A 15,436-nucleotide genomic window follows, 5' to 3' on the forward strand; every position below is an offset into this window, starting at 1 on the left:
TCTTGGCTGGACCTCTCTGCAAGCTTTTTTGGAAACTTTTTGAATATCTGGAAATTATCAGAGCTCACTCCAATTGTTTCATTCTTTTTGCCCTTGAAAGAACAGAGGTACCAGGAGTACTCCTAGATCTAGCTCTGTCACTAGAGGCTTAAGAGCCTCCAGTGGCATGAGTACTATTTGCCAGTTTCAGCTAGTTTGTCAGCAACAGCCATTCCTGGACAGAAACAGCCTGGCCACCATAATTAATGTTCCAATAATTTCCCATTTGGACTACTGTAATGTGCTTTACATAGGTCTGTCTTTGAGGACATCTCAGAAACTGCAACTAGTGCAAAATGCAGCAGCTAGTTATTGAGTGGATCAGTCACCTAGGGCCACGTATCATCAGTTCTGAAGGAGTGGCATTAGCTACCAATATGTTTCTGGTCTCGATTCAAGGTATTATTGTTAGCTTATGAAAACCTGAATGACTTGGGACCTAAATACTTGAAAGAGCATCTCTTCCTATATTGTCCTACGGTAATGCAACAAAGGGTCTTCTCGGTGGTCCTATTTGTGAAATAATGCTCTCCCTGCTGTAATTTGGCTGATGCCTCTTTTTTCATTCTGGCACCATCTGAAAACACAACTGTTTACTCAAGCTTTTTCAAATCATTAATGTTCAGCCTGGGATTTTTAGACATCTCTGCATTTTTATGATTGATTGTAATTGAAATTTTATCTGCTCTCGTGTTCAGTTAATGGAATGTGGTTTTAAACAAAGTTTTATTGTTTCCCACTCTCAGGATGGAGGGTGGACTATTAAATAAATAAATGGTGATTGCTGAGGACACCATGCCTACCTTATAGGATCTATTGTATGGGGTGTCACCAAGCTCATTTTTAATGTTTTCATTATTATTGGTTTGATTTGTTGCTAATCACTTTGAGCTATTGAGTCTACAACTATTTTAAAATAAAGTGACTTGAGTTCCGTATCTGCTCTGTATTTGGTTGTCATCATTAAAGCAGATACTATAATCAAATAGTTATTGTAAAAACAAAAAAACAAAATCAATTTTATAAATGCTATTTCACAATTTCAATACCAGCATCACTATGTCTGGTGCTAGAATATTGTCTGAATGCTAGAATATTGGCAAGACTGAAGCATAGAAAGCCATAAAATAGATTGATAACCTCTTCAACATTTAAGATTAAACTCTGAAGTACCTCTGTCAGCACATGGAACATCCTGTTAAACACCTTTACTTAGTCCCTCTACATAGAAAATAGAATTCATTTTCCATCACAATTCTCTATGCTGATTTCCTCTATTCAAAACATTTAGTACTGTTGTTTTTCCAGCTGCTTAAGGAGAATATTTTTTCTTTACCAAAATAATTATTGCTGTAATAATCTGTAATTATGTTTTATAACAGCAATAATCCCAAAGAAATCAGTCATTACCATAGATCACAAGTAATCGTTAACTACTGTTAATGACCCATTTCTTGGGGATTATTGTTTTAGTAAACCATGACTGCATCACAATCGATAGAGAGAGCAAGACAATATAATAAAATGAGGTCTTAATATTATATTAACTTATTTTGTAACATTAAAAAACATTAAACATCTAAATTAAAGTGTGTATAACTAGGGGAGGTAACATTTATTGTTCTGTGCCAACAGAAAATGTTTAGTCCACAAAAAAGAAATTGAATATTATATAAAGAGTAGTATGAATAAAAAGTAATGCCAACATTTATTGGAGGGGGGGCAAAATAAAACAAATTGACCTACAAAAGTTTTCTGAAAACAGTATCTATCCACTTTGATGATAGGTGCTGACACATAACTTGGGGTACATAATATTTATGGAGTCATGAATTTTCTTATAGCACTAAATATCACCTTCAAAATATATATCTTGTTATAACCCTCATAAACCCTATGTTGCTGTATGTATTAAGTTATTTGTATAAATTCTCTCAATATGTCTTATAACAACCCTCTAAATTAGCTTAGAGTTGTTATTCTGATACTGTAGATGACTGGGGAGGATACCAAGGCTGAGAGAGTTGGTTATATAAGGGTCCCTCCTAAAGAAAATTGTGTATGTTTGAATGCTGGAACTACTACACACTGGTTCCTTCTGTTACTAGGGGGAGGTAACAAGTGGGGTACGGCAGGGTTCAGTCGTGGGACAAGCCCTCTTCAACATTTTTATTAATGACTTGGATGAGGAGGTGCAAGAAAAGCTTATCAAATTTGCAGATGACACAAAATTGGCAGGGATAGTTAATACCCTGGAAGATAGAAACAAAACTCAAAAGGGATATTGATAGGATGGAGCACTGGGCTGAAAATAACAGAATGAAATGTAACAGGGATAAATGCAAAGTTCTACATCTAGGAAAAGGAAACCAAGTACACAGTCATACGATGGGGGATACTTGGCTCAGCAATACTACATGCAAGAACAATCTTGGAACTGTTGTTGATCACAGGCTGAATATGAGCCAACAGTGTGATGTGGCTGCAAAAAAGACAAACGCTATTTTAGGCTGCATTCACAGAAGTATAGTTTCCAGATTGCATGAAGTACTAGTTCCTCTCTATTCTGGACACTGCACTTTAAGAAGGATGCAAACAAACTGGAACAGATTCAAAGGAGGGCAACTAGGATGATCAGGGGTGTGGAAACAAAGCCTTATGAGGAGAGACTGAAAGAACTGGGCATGTTAAGCCTTGAGAAGAGAAGACAGAGGGGAGATATGATAGCACTCTTCAAGTACTTGAAAGGTTGTCACGCAGAGGAGGGCCAGGATCTCTTCTCAATCATCCCAGAGTGCAGGACACTGTAGCTCAGGTTACAGGAAGCCAGATTTCTGCTGAACTTCAGGAAAAACTTCCTAACTGTTAGAGCAGTACGACAATGAAACCAATTACCCAGGGAGGTGGTGGGCTCTCCCAACACTGGAGGCATTCAAGAAGCAGCTGGACAGCCACTTGCTTTAATATGGATTCCTGCATTGAGCAGGGTGTTGGGACGCGATGGCCATATAAGCCTCCTCTAACTACGATTCTATGATCAAAGCCACACAATTACTAACATATTTCTTTCTTTCTTTAATTATAGCCTGGGAAGTTTAAGCCCACCTGTATTCAATACCTCTACTAGCCACATATCGCCGTAGATTATGGTATTGCTGGCTGTAACTGGCAAGGCTTTCCAGGATCTCCGTTAGATGCTCCCCACCCCTTCCCAAGCACTTGTTACCTGAACCCTTTTGATGAAGATATTGTACCCTGGAACTAAGCGATGGTCCCTTCTTCCAACATATTTGGCTTTGTTTTGTAGCAGCATGACAAGGCAAAATCCATGGGAGCACTGAGGGCCAAAAGGGAAAGGGGGAGGAGGAGGATGGAGCTAAGAGAGAGACAAAGCAGCGTTCTCACAGAGAAGGGGGACGAAGGTAGAAAAGCTGAAAGAAGGCAGGCTGCTTGAAAAATACAAGGTGCATTGCTTTTAACACATTTTTTCCTCCCTCAGTGGTGCTTTTTGCAAACTGTCTGGAAGAAAGTGGAGGGCAGGGGAAGAGAGATAAAGGGCTAAGAAGAGCGGGGGTATTTTACAGACATCATTGCGTGAAACGGAACTCCACACAGCTGATCTACAAAGAGCAGGTTTCTTGCCCTTGTAAAAGACAGGCAGCCTCATTCTTCTTAACCCTTTGCTCTTTCTGCCCCCACCCTCCATGAGGTTCTCTCCCCCCACCCCCTCCACTTACTCATGGACAATCTGCAAAAAGCAAATTGAGAGGAAAAGAACTGCTTTAGAAGCAATTGCCTTGTATTTTACAGGCAGCCTTCCTTCTCCTTTTCTTCAGCCTTCCTTTGCCCCCTTCTTTGTGAGGAAATGCCACCTCACCTCACTCTCCACCCACTCTTCTTAGCCCTCCTTCTCTCTCTCCCCATGCACCTTCCATTGCAGTGAGTCTGTGCAAGGAGAAATAAATGCTTTGTCAAGCAACGCCCCTTGTATTTTACATGCATCATGTGTGAGAGAGAAGTCCTTCTCTCAGCTGATATGCAAAGTGCAGGGGGAAGAAACATGCTGTTTGGAGATCAGCTGTGAGACGGACCTTTCTTGCAGTCAGCAATGCCTGTAAAATACCAGTTTCTTTATCCCCACCCCCCATGGAGACAGGAGAAACAACCACTTTGCTAGCTCTCTGTTTGGTGCTTTAGGAAGCACCAAGCACAGGGCTAGCAACACCCCATGTGCAGCAATTTCCAAGCACCTGACTGCCAGAAGGATGTTGTGGCTTGGGAACCCCCTGCAAGGGGGTTTGATAAGTGGGTTGGATAATGATGTCATGTGATTGACAGGTGAGTGCCCCCAGTCACCTGTCAAATTTGGCCTGTGAGGCCGATCCTGATGACTCAAGAAGGGACCCTACACTTTTAAGTTTGCCACACACTACTGTCTGTAACTTTAAGGACTGGTCCTCTTCCTCCTCATTTTTTTAATCTTTTTTGGTCATTTTTTTGGATTGTAAGCCTACAGCCACAGACTGTCTTGTTTTTATTGATCTTATTTAAATTACTCTGGAAGCCTTTCTGGTTGAAGAGCAGGGTAAAACACTCTAATCAGGGGAACATCAGAAGTTGTTGGACTACAGTTCCCATCCTCCCTGACCCGCTAGCCATGCTGGCTGGGGCGAATGAGAGCTGGGAGTCAAACAACATCTGGAGGGCCACAGGTTAGCTACTCCTGCTTTGTTTTCTGATAATATCTTTCCTGTCTGTGCCAGCAGGGAATTCCTGAGCAGTAGTGTAGTGGCAAACTCGGAAGTGCAGGGTCCCTTCATGATAATCATACCATCCCTCACTTGCTTGCTCTGTTGTCATCTCCACACTCCCAAGTCCTTCTTCCCACAACTACAGACGTCCCTAGGAGCCAATCAACATGAAAGAGGAGTGTGTTACTACAGAGAAGAGTCTTTTCACTCTGATTGGCTCCAGTCAGCAGGAAAGGACAAGGAAGCATGCTAAAAGATTCTTCTCTGTTGTTGATTGGCTTATAGGATGCTGGACCCTGCTCCCAAAAAAGTAAGGAGTCTAAGACACACACCGCTGAGACCCTAGATGACTACATCACTGCTCTTGAGCTATAGATCTGCTTACACAATTAACATACCTTAACTGCACCATACCCATTCAAGCTGGACATGCCAGACAGGTAGACTTATGGTCAATTTAAGTACTAACCTTCTTGAATTGAGATTGCCAGGGGATTTCTACTACTAGACTGCAACAGCTTCTGATAGCTTTGTGCATTTTGGTCAAATAGCTGTACAAGAAGAACACAAGTCTTTTCATATTCACATCTGCTAACTGTGCACAGTTGCTCCAGCTGCTGAAAGACTGTGGCTGTGTCATCCAACGGATCATCCAAACCATCTCTAGAATACATATAAAAAGAAACATCATTCTGGGCAATGTAAAACACATTGTATATGAATGTAAGCTTTCTGGCTTAGATTTGGAAGGCGGCAATCCTATACCCACTTGCCTGGAATAAGCCCCACTCAATGCAATGGGACTTACTTCAAGATAGATAAGTATATGATTGCTCTGTATGTTATTATCTAATAACTACAAGATGAAATATGCTTGTCAGGAGAGTTCCTTGAAAACAAACTCCAAAGCCAAAAAAATGAAAGATTTTAGAACTAAACTATTGTGGCCTACAGCTTTGGCTTTTATTATGATAGAAATACAGCATAGGTAGTAGCTCAATATTAGATTGGAGCCAGTTGAATTCAGTAGCATTTTTCTCCTCATATTTATACCATAAATTAAATCAATGCTATTATCTTAGGACAACACAAATATACATGAAAAAAGACAGTACTTCATGTTACCTTATAACCAGGGGGACAGATTCCAATCTAGAAGTAATATACGCCTTTGTGATCTCAGGTGCATATGTATCTAAGAGATGGGGTTCTGATGATTTCACAAAAGGCACCGAGGCAACCATTCTCTGCCAAAGAGTTAGCAAATAATGAACACTGTTTGGTGCAAATTCCCAATGCTACAAAGAAACAAAATGAGATTTTCATTAAAGTATGTTTTTGCCCAATGTGAGCAATTACAAACATTGTAATCTACACTACCACTGTTTATTATTGTTTATGTTCATGCTTCAATTAGAACCAAAGTCCTCAGATGTTATGTAAAACTGCAGAAAGACATGGACCTCAAAACTGATGTTACTGGCATATGTAAGGCAATGTTCACTTTTAATAAATTCATCTTCATGCAATTTATGCACAAAACAAAAGAGCCCTTCATTTCATTAGTTCAGTTCTACCATTGTCTTACCTGTAAGCTAGTAATAGTGAAACTGGCTATCAATCTAATAACTTCTGGGTAGTCTTTCACAACTACTAATTCTCCCAGTTGATAATTAGTCTTCAGTCGAGCCAAAAATCGACAGAATTCATGATAATTACCAGGATCAGATAAACCCTAAATTACAGACACACACAAACAGATTTTCATTATTAAAGTCATATCTAATGGCAGAAGTACATACTTTTAAAACAGATACCAAATTATTTTGCATAGTATGAATCGCCCCAGAATGATCTAGAAGTCCTGAAGAAGACCCTAAACAATTTAGAGGAGCACTAAAATCTGTGTTACAAGAAAGAAGAGGAAAGTAACAAGTCTCCATATGCAACATATTCAGAAAAACAAACACCATTCTAAAACGGCAAAAATTCAATAAGCAATGCTGAGGCACAGCAGAGGAGCTAAGTCCATGTGCTAGGTGATCAGAAACGGGGACAACAGTACAGCAGCTGGCTGCCTCTTTGGATGCACGACTATTAAGTATGTGTGTATGCATGTGCCAACTGATGTTAAAGCTAAACAAGAAGGGCTTTTGCTATTTATATTGCAACTGCTTTATTATCCCCCCAAACACTTCATTTAACGTCCTTAAGAAAAAAGATATTTTAAAAAGATAGTGATGTAAATAAATTGGCTGTCCCTTGTTAATTGTTGTTGAAAAGGATGAGGAGGTTCTCTCATGTCTTTACCAGCTCTACTACATTCCTTACTCAAGTATACCCTAGGAGTCCAGGATGATCTCAGCAATCCATGCAGAACAAAGCAAAGTTGTATTGACTCCTTTCCGGTTCAAAACCACTGAAAGGCCAAATGCTCTCCATCTGCCCCCTCCCCCCAGCACCACTTGCTTGCCTGCTGTTTTATTTCTGGGAATTTCTGTACCCAACATATAAAAACAGAAGAGTGGTTATACAAAATACCAGAGTGGCAATACACATCTCACCAAGTGGTAGTCAGCTGCACACTTTTTTGCTTGTTTTGAGATGAGGCTAAAAGGGGCAAGAAAGAGAGAGTAGCATCCTTCCCTCTTGCTCCTTGGGTCTATGCTTTTGTTTACCCCAGCAGGCTATCTAACACAGAACACTTGCTTAGTTATGAGCAACAGGTTTTTCAAATTAAAAATACGTCGTTTTTGCATGCATGTAGCTGGGGAAAAAATAACACTGCTTGGAAGTATTTTAAAAGTTGTTTTTTTATGCTAGAAATTAGGCTTCAGACACAAACCTCACAAGAAGCCAAATGCAAAAAGCAAATCATGCAAATAATACCTACAGCTCACGAGCTACCATTCTCATCCCCACCCTGACGCCTGTCCCTCAAAGCTAGGCAACAGCCCAGGAACTACTCACTAGATGAAGAAACTGAGAGTTTCCCTTATCACTGGTTCATATGAAGCTGTCACAGAGGAAACCCTGTAACATTTGTAGCTGTTCCTCAAACACAGAAGCATTTCCTAACACTTTTTCACCCAGAAGACATTCACTAATAGGCAAAAAAACCTTGCGGTTTAAGAACGTACCTATAGCCAACAGGTATTTCTATTAAACTTTAAAAAGCAAGGAAATTGGGCAGCTATAGTGAATGCACCAGGGGAGCAGGAGACCTGACCTCCTCTCTGAAGATATTGGACTGCCCTACAAATTTATCAAAATGCAAACACAATTTGGGTTGGTCTTTCACAGTCCAATCCACTTGCTGTGTAGCTTGGAAGAATTTGGTAACATGTGCCTCTGAGCATATGGTGAGTGGTGGCAATATCTGCCATCTCCAAAGATGGAGAATGTCATTTTTGTATGTTTGTTGGTGTTCTTACTTTGCTTCTTTTCCTGTGTTACTCACATTTCTACAGAGAATCTAAACTAGAAAATTTTATTTCCCTCATTATTCATCCTAGAAATCTGTGTCAAATTTATTTTCACTGACTCCAACGCCTTTTTATTGGTCAATGTCATATGATGGTGAAGACAGCCTTTTTTATTTCAAATTGTTGGTTATGCTCTATTTCTATTTTGAGTGCATTAACAGTTGAATCTGAAACTGTAGTTTGATGTAAAATCAGACTGATTACAATATGTTGCTACTTCAGCAATGACTCTAGCTGTTGGAAAAAAGAAAATGCATGTTTTCAGCCTGCTATGTTTAAACCACTTCATTTAAGGCAACGTGGGCACAGTCAATTAAAAACATAGAGCACACCTAGAATTTTGCTAGAATATATTTCACCTCCCACTGTTTTATCTTGTGCAAATTGAGACACTCTTGAGGTCCACTGGAGACTATTCTGCAGAAGTCAGTGCCACAATTATGTTTGGAGTTTTTTTAGTGTAAATTTTGCAAAGTGTTGCTATACTTCACATATTCACAGAAACAGAAACAAAAAAAAAAGATTTCCTATAGGAAACTTCACTAAAATTGCAAAGTAAATCAGACATATTTAAAGTGACCATCTGAACTATATCAACTGTCTTAATAATGTTGCTTCCTCCCTGCTAAAACAAGAGCAGCACAGCACATCTTCTTTCTATTATTTGGGCTGGTTGCAGGTGTTGCCACCACTTACCATATGCTCAGAGGCACATGTTACCAAATTCTTCCAAGCTACACAGCAAGTGGATTGGACTGTGAAAGACCAACCCAAATTGTGTTGGCATTCTGACAAATTTGTAGGGCAGTCCAATATCTCAGAGAGGAGGTCAGGTCTCCTGCTCCCCTGGTGCATTCACTATAGCTGCCCAATTTCCCTGCTTTTTAAAGTTTGATAGAAATATCTGTGGGCTATAGGTACATTCTTAAACCGCAAAGGGTTTTGCCTATTAGTGAATTTCCCTGCTTTTTAATCCAGGAGGTAAGAAATGGAATCCTGTGCAAGCTTGCTGAGAATGGATTGATCATTTGCATGCTTATTGAGTTCAGTGGGATTTACTCCCCTGCAATCATGCTTAGGATAGGTGAAACTGACCACAGGGGATGGGGAGGAAGAGGAGGAGGGAGGGGAGGAAAAGCAGAGGGGAAGACTGGGATGGGAGCAGGCAGGAGGGGGAGGAGAGGAGAAGGACAGGTTTGATCATTTTCATGTTTAGTTCAGTGTGATTTACTCCCGTGCAATCATGCTTAGGATAGATGAAACTGACCAGGGGGGAGGGGGGACAGCTGGAGTGAGCAGGGAAGGAGGAAGAAGGAAGAGGGGAGAGGAGGAAGAAGGAGAGGAGAGGGGAAGGAGGGGGAAAGCAGTCTGATCATTTGCATGCTTACTGAGTTCAATGGGATTTACTACTATGCAATCATAGTTAGGATAGGAAAAACTGACCATGGGGGAGGAGAAGGGAGAAGGAGCGTATTGGAGGGGAGCAAAAGAAGGGGGAGGGGAGGGCAGGTTTGATCATTTGCAGGCTTATAGAGTTCAATTGTATTTACTTCCATGCAATCATGATTAAGATAGGTAAAACTGACCATGGGGAGAAGGGGAGAGGGGGAGGAGGAAGGGGAGAGGGAGAGGAGGAAGGGGAGAGGGAGAGGGAGGGGCAAAGGAAGGGGGAGGGAGGGGCAAAGGAAGGGGGAGGGAGGGGCAAAGGAAGGGGGAGGGAGGGGCAAAGGAAGGGGGAGGGAGGGGCAAAGGAAGGGGGAGGGAGGGGCAAAGGAAGGGATAGGAGGGAGAAGGGAGGGTGGGTATGATCTAGGGTTGCCAGGCTCAGGGCCTGAGAATGATTCTGTATCTTTAAGAGAGGAGAAAATTCAGCCAAGTACAGGTTTTCTTGCAACACTGTAATGGGAAAAACCACAAGGTGAAATTCTCCCTTCCCCCTGCGCAACTTTTAAAGACCTCTTGGAGGCAGGGCCTGGCAACCCTAGTTTGATCATTTGCATACTTTTTGAGTTCAATGGGATTTATTTCTGTGCAATTTGAAAATGGAAATGGACTGCCTTCAAGTCGACCGAACTTATGGCAACCCTTTGAATAGGGTTTTCATGGTAAATGGTATTCAGAGGGGGTTTACCATTGCCTTCCTCTGAGGCTGAGAGGCAGTGACTGGCCCAAGGTCACCCAGTGAGCTTCATGGCTGTGTGGGAATTCGAACCCTGGTCTCCCAGGTCCTAGTCCAACACTGACCCGGCGGAGGGGAGGGGGAAGGGGAGGAGATTGGGTGGGTGGGCACTGGGCAGAGGGGAAAACCCTTTCCTTTCCAAAAGGAAAACACTGTGAAGAGTATCATTGCTTTTCAGCGTTTCCCCCATCTTTTTATTCTACAGCAAGCACATGTAGTCTCCCACCGAAATTTAAACCAAAGCTGTCCCTGGCCACATCCACACCAGGCCTTTATTTCACTTTGGACAGTCATGGCTTCTCTCAAAGAATCCTAGGAAGTGTAGTTAGTGAAGGGTGCTGAGAGTTGCTAGGAGACGCCCTGTTCCCCTCACAGACCTTCAGTCAGAGTGGCTGACTGTTAAACCAGTCTGGCCACTGGAGCTCTCTCAGGGGAATAGGAGTCTCCTCTCAGCACCCTTCACAAACTACACTTCCCAGGATTCTGTGAGGGAAGCCATGACTGTCTCACGTGAAATCAAAGTCTGGTGTGGGTATGGCCCCCTGATTAGCCAAGCCCAGCAGTTGTGAGGCTTTTAGAACACTGACTGTTGGTTCTTATTTATTTATTTCATTTATTTGTTATTTAATTTGTATCCCGCCCTTCCTCCCAGCAGGAGCCCAGGGTGGCAAACAAAGCACTAAAAACACTTTAAAATATCATAAAAACAGATCTTAAAATACATTAAAACAAAACAGTGTTAAAAACATTATTAAAAGACATATCTTACTGAGCATGCCCCATGTTATCATAGGGTTCCAGCCAAAAATTCTTAAATTAATTAAAAATCAGCCAGGCATTTTTTAAACATTTAAACTGCAGAAGATGAAGGTCAGACTATGGGGCAAGGTCAGTATTAGGGTTACAGGTACTCTGTGAACATGGCTGATTTTTAATGAATTTCAACAGATTATGAGAACTCTCAGAGAAAAAAGTCCATAAGGGCTCTGGGTTTTTTTTCTCTCTCTTTTTAGAATTTGAACTCTCTATTCTCTCTGACTGTTTTGTGCATCGCCATGTAAATTGAGAGGGTTGTTCACATTAGCATTTCTAAGTTCAGGACTATAAGTTTTGTAAGGTTTTGTTCTGAAATGCACTTATGGGAAGGATCAGAATGGCATGGAGGATATTTTCAATTTAACATTGAGGAATGTGAAAAATCCACGCTGGCTATAGTATACAGCCACTCTTGTGGCTATATAATAAGAGGATGCTTGTATGACTGCTTAAGCATCACGTGATGCCCCCTATTTCCCTCTTCCTTTCCCAGCTTAACCCTTATTAGTCCAACCAGCATGAACATAGGCACTGCCTCCACAATTTAAATCAACAGTGAGGCATCTTAAGAAAAACGGAAACCATATACCAAATTCTGATGAGAAAACTGAAAATATGTATACCTGAGGATTTTCAAGTATTCTTTTTACTCCTTTGATCAGATTACCAAGATACTTGGCACGTTCTGGGTTGCTAAATAAGGATCTCCTTGTAGAAGCAAACTGAACTAAACAAGAAAGTGCCTAGAAAGAAAACAAGGATTTAAAGAATTTTACTTATTCACAGAATGCAAAAATTCCAAAGGATCTACAAATATCCCAGAAGCATCAAGCTCCTCATTACTATGCCAGTCACATTTCTTCTAGCTTAAAAAGATCTCTACACTCATGTTCAACCAACAGATAGTGTAGTCAAACATGGAATATATTTAAAACATGGAAAGTTGTCATCAATGTATATAAGCCATTACAAACAATATTAGATAAGCTGAATCCAAATACATCTACTACATGCACTTTATCTCCATAATGGGCACGATCCAGGCAGTTATTAACATTTTGGCCCAACAAAAAAAACCCTGACTTCTGGCACAATCATATCCTCACAGAACACCAACCAGGCAACATGGGATCGATACTGTGTTCTCGTGCAAGGCATAACGATGTACTGTGACTGCACAGTTAACCAGAAGAGTTAAGAGTCTAGCGACTATGAAAGAGAGTTATTGCAATTATGGTATTGCCAAAACAGAGCTGAAAAGGGGGGTATGTGGAGGAAGCATGAAAGTGTGGCAAGTTTAATTAGAATCCTATCCACCATTCCACAATGAGGGACTACCCCTGGAGCAACTCCCCTACAAGGGACATTTGCAGTATTTGCGGTATTGGTTTGTTTTTTTAAGGCACGTAAAGGGGAGCATCACAGAGCTGTATAAAATTATGCATTATGTGGAGAGAGGTTTTTTTTCTTCCTCTCACACAACACTGGAATCGGGGTTCATTTAATGACACTGAAGGAAGGTTTCAGGACAGACAAAAGGAGGTCCTTCACACACAGTACATAGTTAAACTATGGAATTCAATACCACATAATGTAGCAAGAGTCTCCACACCAGCCTTAAAAGGGGATTAGACATAATTGCTAGTCATGATGGCTATATATTAACACCAATATCAGAGAACGTGCCTATGTATACTAGTATCTGGGGAGCACAGGCAGAAGAGTGCTAGCGCACTCACACCTTGCTTCTGGACTTCCCACAGGCACTGACCAGTGTAGTTCATGTGTTGGTAACATCGAGGCTGGATTACTGCAATGTGTGTTATATGGGGCTGCCCTTGGGCCTGGTCCAGAAACTCCATTGGGTGCAGAATGCAGAAGCTAGACTGCTGATGGGGGCATATAGCTGCCAACATGACAACGTTTGTACTGGCTGCTCTGCTACTACTGAGAGAGGTTCAAGGTCCTTGTATTAATTTACAACGCTCTGAACAACTTTGATGCAGGGTACCTTAGAGACCACCTGAACCCTAATATCCCAAAACAATAACCGAGATAATCTGTAGGAGCAACACTGGTTATCCTCTAAGTTGGTGAGGTTCATTTGACATCAACACAATCGTGAGCCTTCAGTGTTATTGGTCCCCTCCTGTGGAATGCTCTTCCAGTAGAGATTCAGCAGGCACCTTCTTTATTAATTTTCAAATGCTGAAATCTTTTCTTTGCCACCAGGCCTATGCAGACAATTAAGAGAAACATTTTCCACAATGGTCATCTGTTTTAAATTTTTGTGTGGCTTTGTTGTATCACAATTGTTGTAATTTTGAGTGGTTTTCTTCTTGTATTATAATTGTTATAACCTGCTTTGATATAGAGACCCCATTCCAGTAGCAAAATCTTAGGAGGTACAAGTGTCATTTTTGGTATGAACATGTACTAATAAAGAGGATAGCTGTTCACAAAGCACTTCATTTTGCTACTGAAAGGTTAATAAAGACATACTTACTAACTGAGACAACATTGGTGGGAGGGAATGATACAGATCAAAAAAAAGATCCAAGGTTTCGGGCTCCAGGAAGACTGAGGAGAAAAAAGTAAAAGATGAAATAGACAGTGCTACAGAGAAAGTAACTTTCACTGGTTTCACTCTTCTGTTTTAAAACTGCAACAAATATAACAGTTTAGCATTTAGTTCTGGCAAAAAAGCAGGCCAGAAGGTAGAAATAAATTATACCCTGCAACAAATGACATCTACGAACTGCCCAAGTCAATTTTCTCTTTTCTAATTAATCCCTACCTCAAGAGCCCAATCCAATTTCTATTAGTGCTATGTCAGATATTCACTAGTACACTTCTTTCTTTTTTACACATAAAGTGGGTGTCTTGTGGGGATGTTTCCCAAGCTTCCCCCCAACATTTAACTTTTTGTACCTGCGCACTGATATATTCAGTCCCTTCAAGAGCTGCTCCAATGCCATATTTTGTCCCATTAACTATCTCTTCTTGTTCCTGAACGGTGATCCCAGCCAACTTGGGAGGTAATGTGTGATCATGTCGACATCACAATGCCACGTAGCTAGTCATGCATAGCTACATGGGAATGTCACAAAGCTAATGAAAGTGGGGGCAGGAAACAGTGCACTCAGCTCTGAAGTTCAGGTTCCAAGTAGGAGGCTGTGCTGCAACACACCTTCATCTGTTTGCATATTCTCCACCACCATCGCTCCCAAAACAAAAAACACCAAAGAAAGGGAAATAGCATGTTTGTAAAGCACCCCCCCTGCTACTGCTTAAGATCAGCACTATAGTGTTACTTCTTTTGATCCAGCCTCTCCTTGTATATCAAGTACAGGAAAGGCAAGTCACAGTCCTTTTCTGTGTTTCATTGGTAGTGAAAGTTATGTTCAGGAAATGGTGAATATATATGGTGAATATATATTCTCAGTATCCATGAAAATCAATAGTTTTTGTTTCATGGTCCTATTACGTTAACTCAATAAAACACTCCATTCTGTTACGTTAACATTACGTACAAAATACACAAATTTTATCCCAAAATAAATTTAACCTGAAAATTAACACAGAACTGGGAATAAAGTACAAATTACCGGTAAATAGAACTTTCCCTTGAAAAGCTTGTCTGAGAAAACGCAAATAGGACTGAAATAATCAAAAAAGCAAACTGACTCTTCAAAACATCCGCGGAAGGAAAAAGCCTCCTTCGGCTGTCTACTTCTGCATGGAAAATGTTCCCCAACACCAACACCCTCGACAGATAAAATAATGCCAATTACATGGGACAAAAGTAGAGAGAAAACAATCAAGTTTAGCGATATATATACAGGATGAGAGCAGGCACCTCAGTCTTCACTACTGTCCGTCCAAAGTGCAAGATGGACATTCTTTAAAGCTGTCCTGCACACTGCGCAGCAGTTGGGGAGTGGGGAGACCCACAGAATATAGTATGTACTTATTTCTTAAGTGCATTATCTAATTGAAACCTTCTAATGGATCAATGAAACAGGACTGCAGCAACAGTGCACACTACATAAAAGCTGGCAGAGTAACCAGTGGATATACTGGAGAGAAGGGGTGGGGGATTGCATTCTGTAGACGGTTGTTGCTGTATACACATCACCCATATTCGGTTAATAATTCTTTAATGG

General features: G+C 40.9%; 1 protein-coding gene across 7 annotated transcripts in view; it reads right to left on the bottom strand.

The window, feature by feature from the left end:
- RANBP17 (RAN binding protein 17) overlaps window positions 1-15,436 on the bottom strand; it is a 272,017-nt gene that overhangs the window by 239,193 nt on the left and 17,388 nt on the right. For 6 of the 7 annotated variants that reach the window (XR_009762109.1, XM_061622480.1, XM_061622476.1 and 3 more), the window contains exons 8-12: window positions 13,777-13,850; window positions 11,894-12,013; window positions 6,379-6,525; window positions 5,916-6,088; window positions 5,260-5,453 (exon numbers count right to left, since the gene is read on the bottom strand). Coding sequence is in view for 6 of the 7 variants with exons in the window: in XM_061622480.1 (XP_061478464.1) it covers window positions 5,260-5,453; window positions 5,916-6,088; window positions 6,379-6,525; window positions 11,894-12,013; window positions 13,777-13,850 (708 nt within the window). In the remaining variant the exon portion in view is untranslated. The remainder of the gene's footprint in view (window positions 1-5,259; window positions 5,454-5,915; window positions 6,089-6,378; window positions 6,526-11,893; window positions 12,014-13,776; window positions 13,851-15,436) is intronic. The other variant, XM_061622477.1, reaches the window with a different exon arrangement.

Source organism: Rhineura floridana, chromosome 4, assembly GCF_030035675.1.
Source record: "Rhineura floridana isolate rRhiFlo1 chromosome 4, rRhiFlo1.hap2, whole genome shotgun sequence".
In the NCBI taxonomy this organism is placed as follows: domain Eukaryota; kingdom Metazoa; phylum Chordata; class Lepidosauria; order Squamata; family Rhineuridae; genus Rhineura; species Rhineura floridana.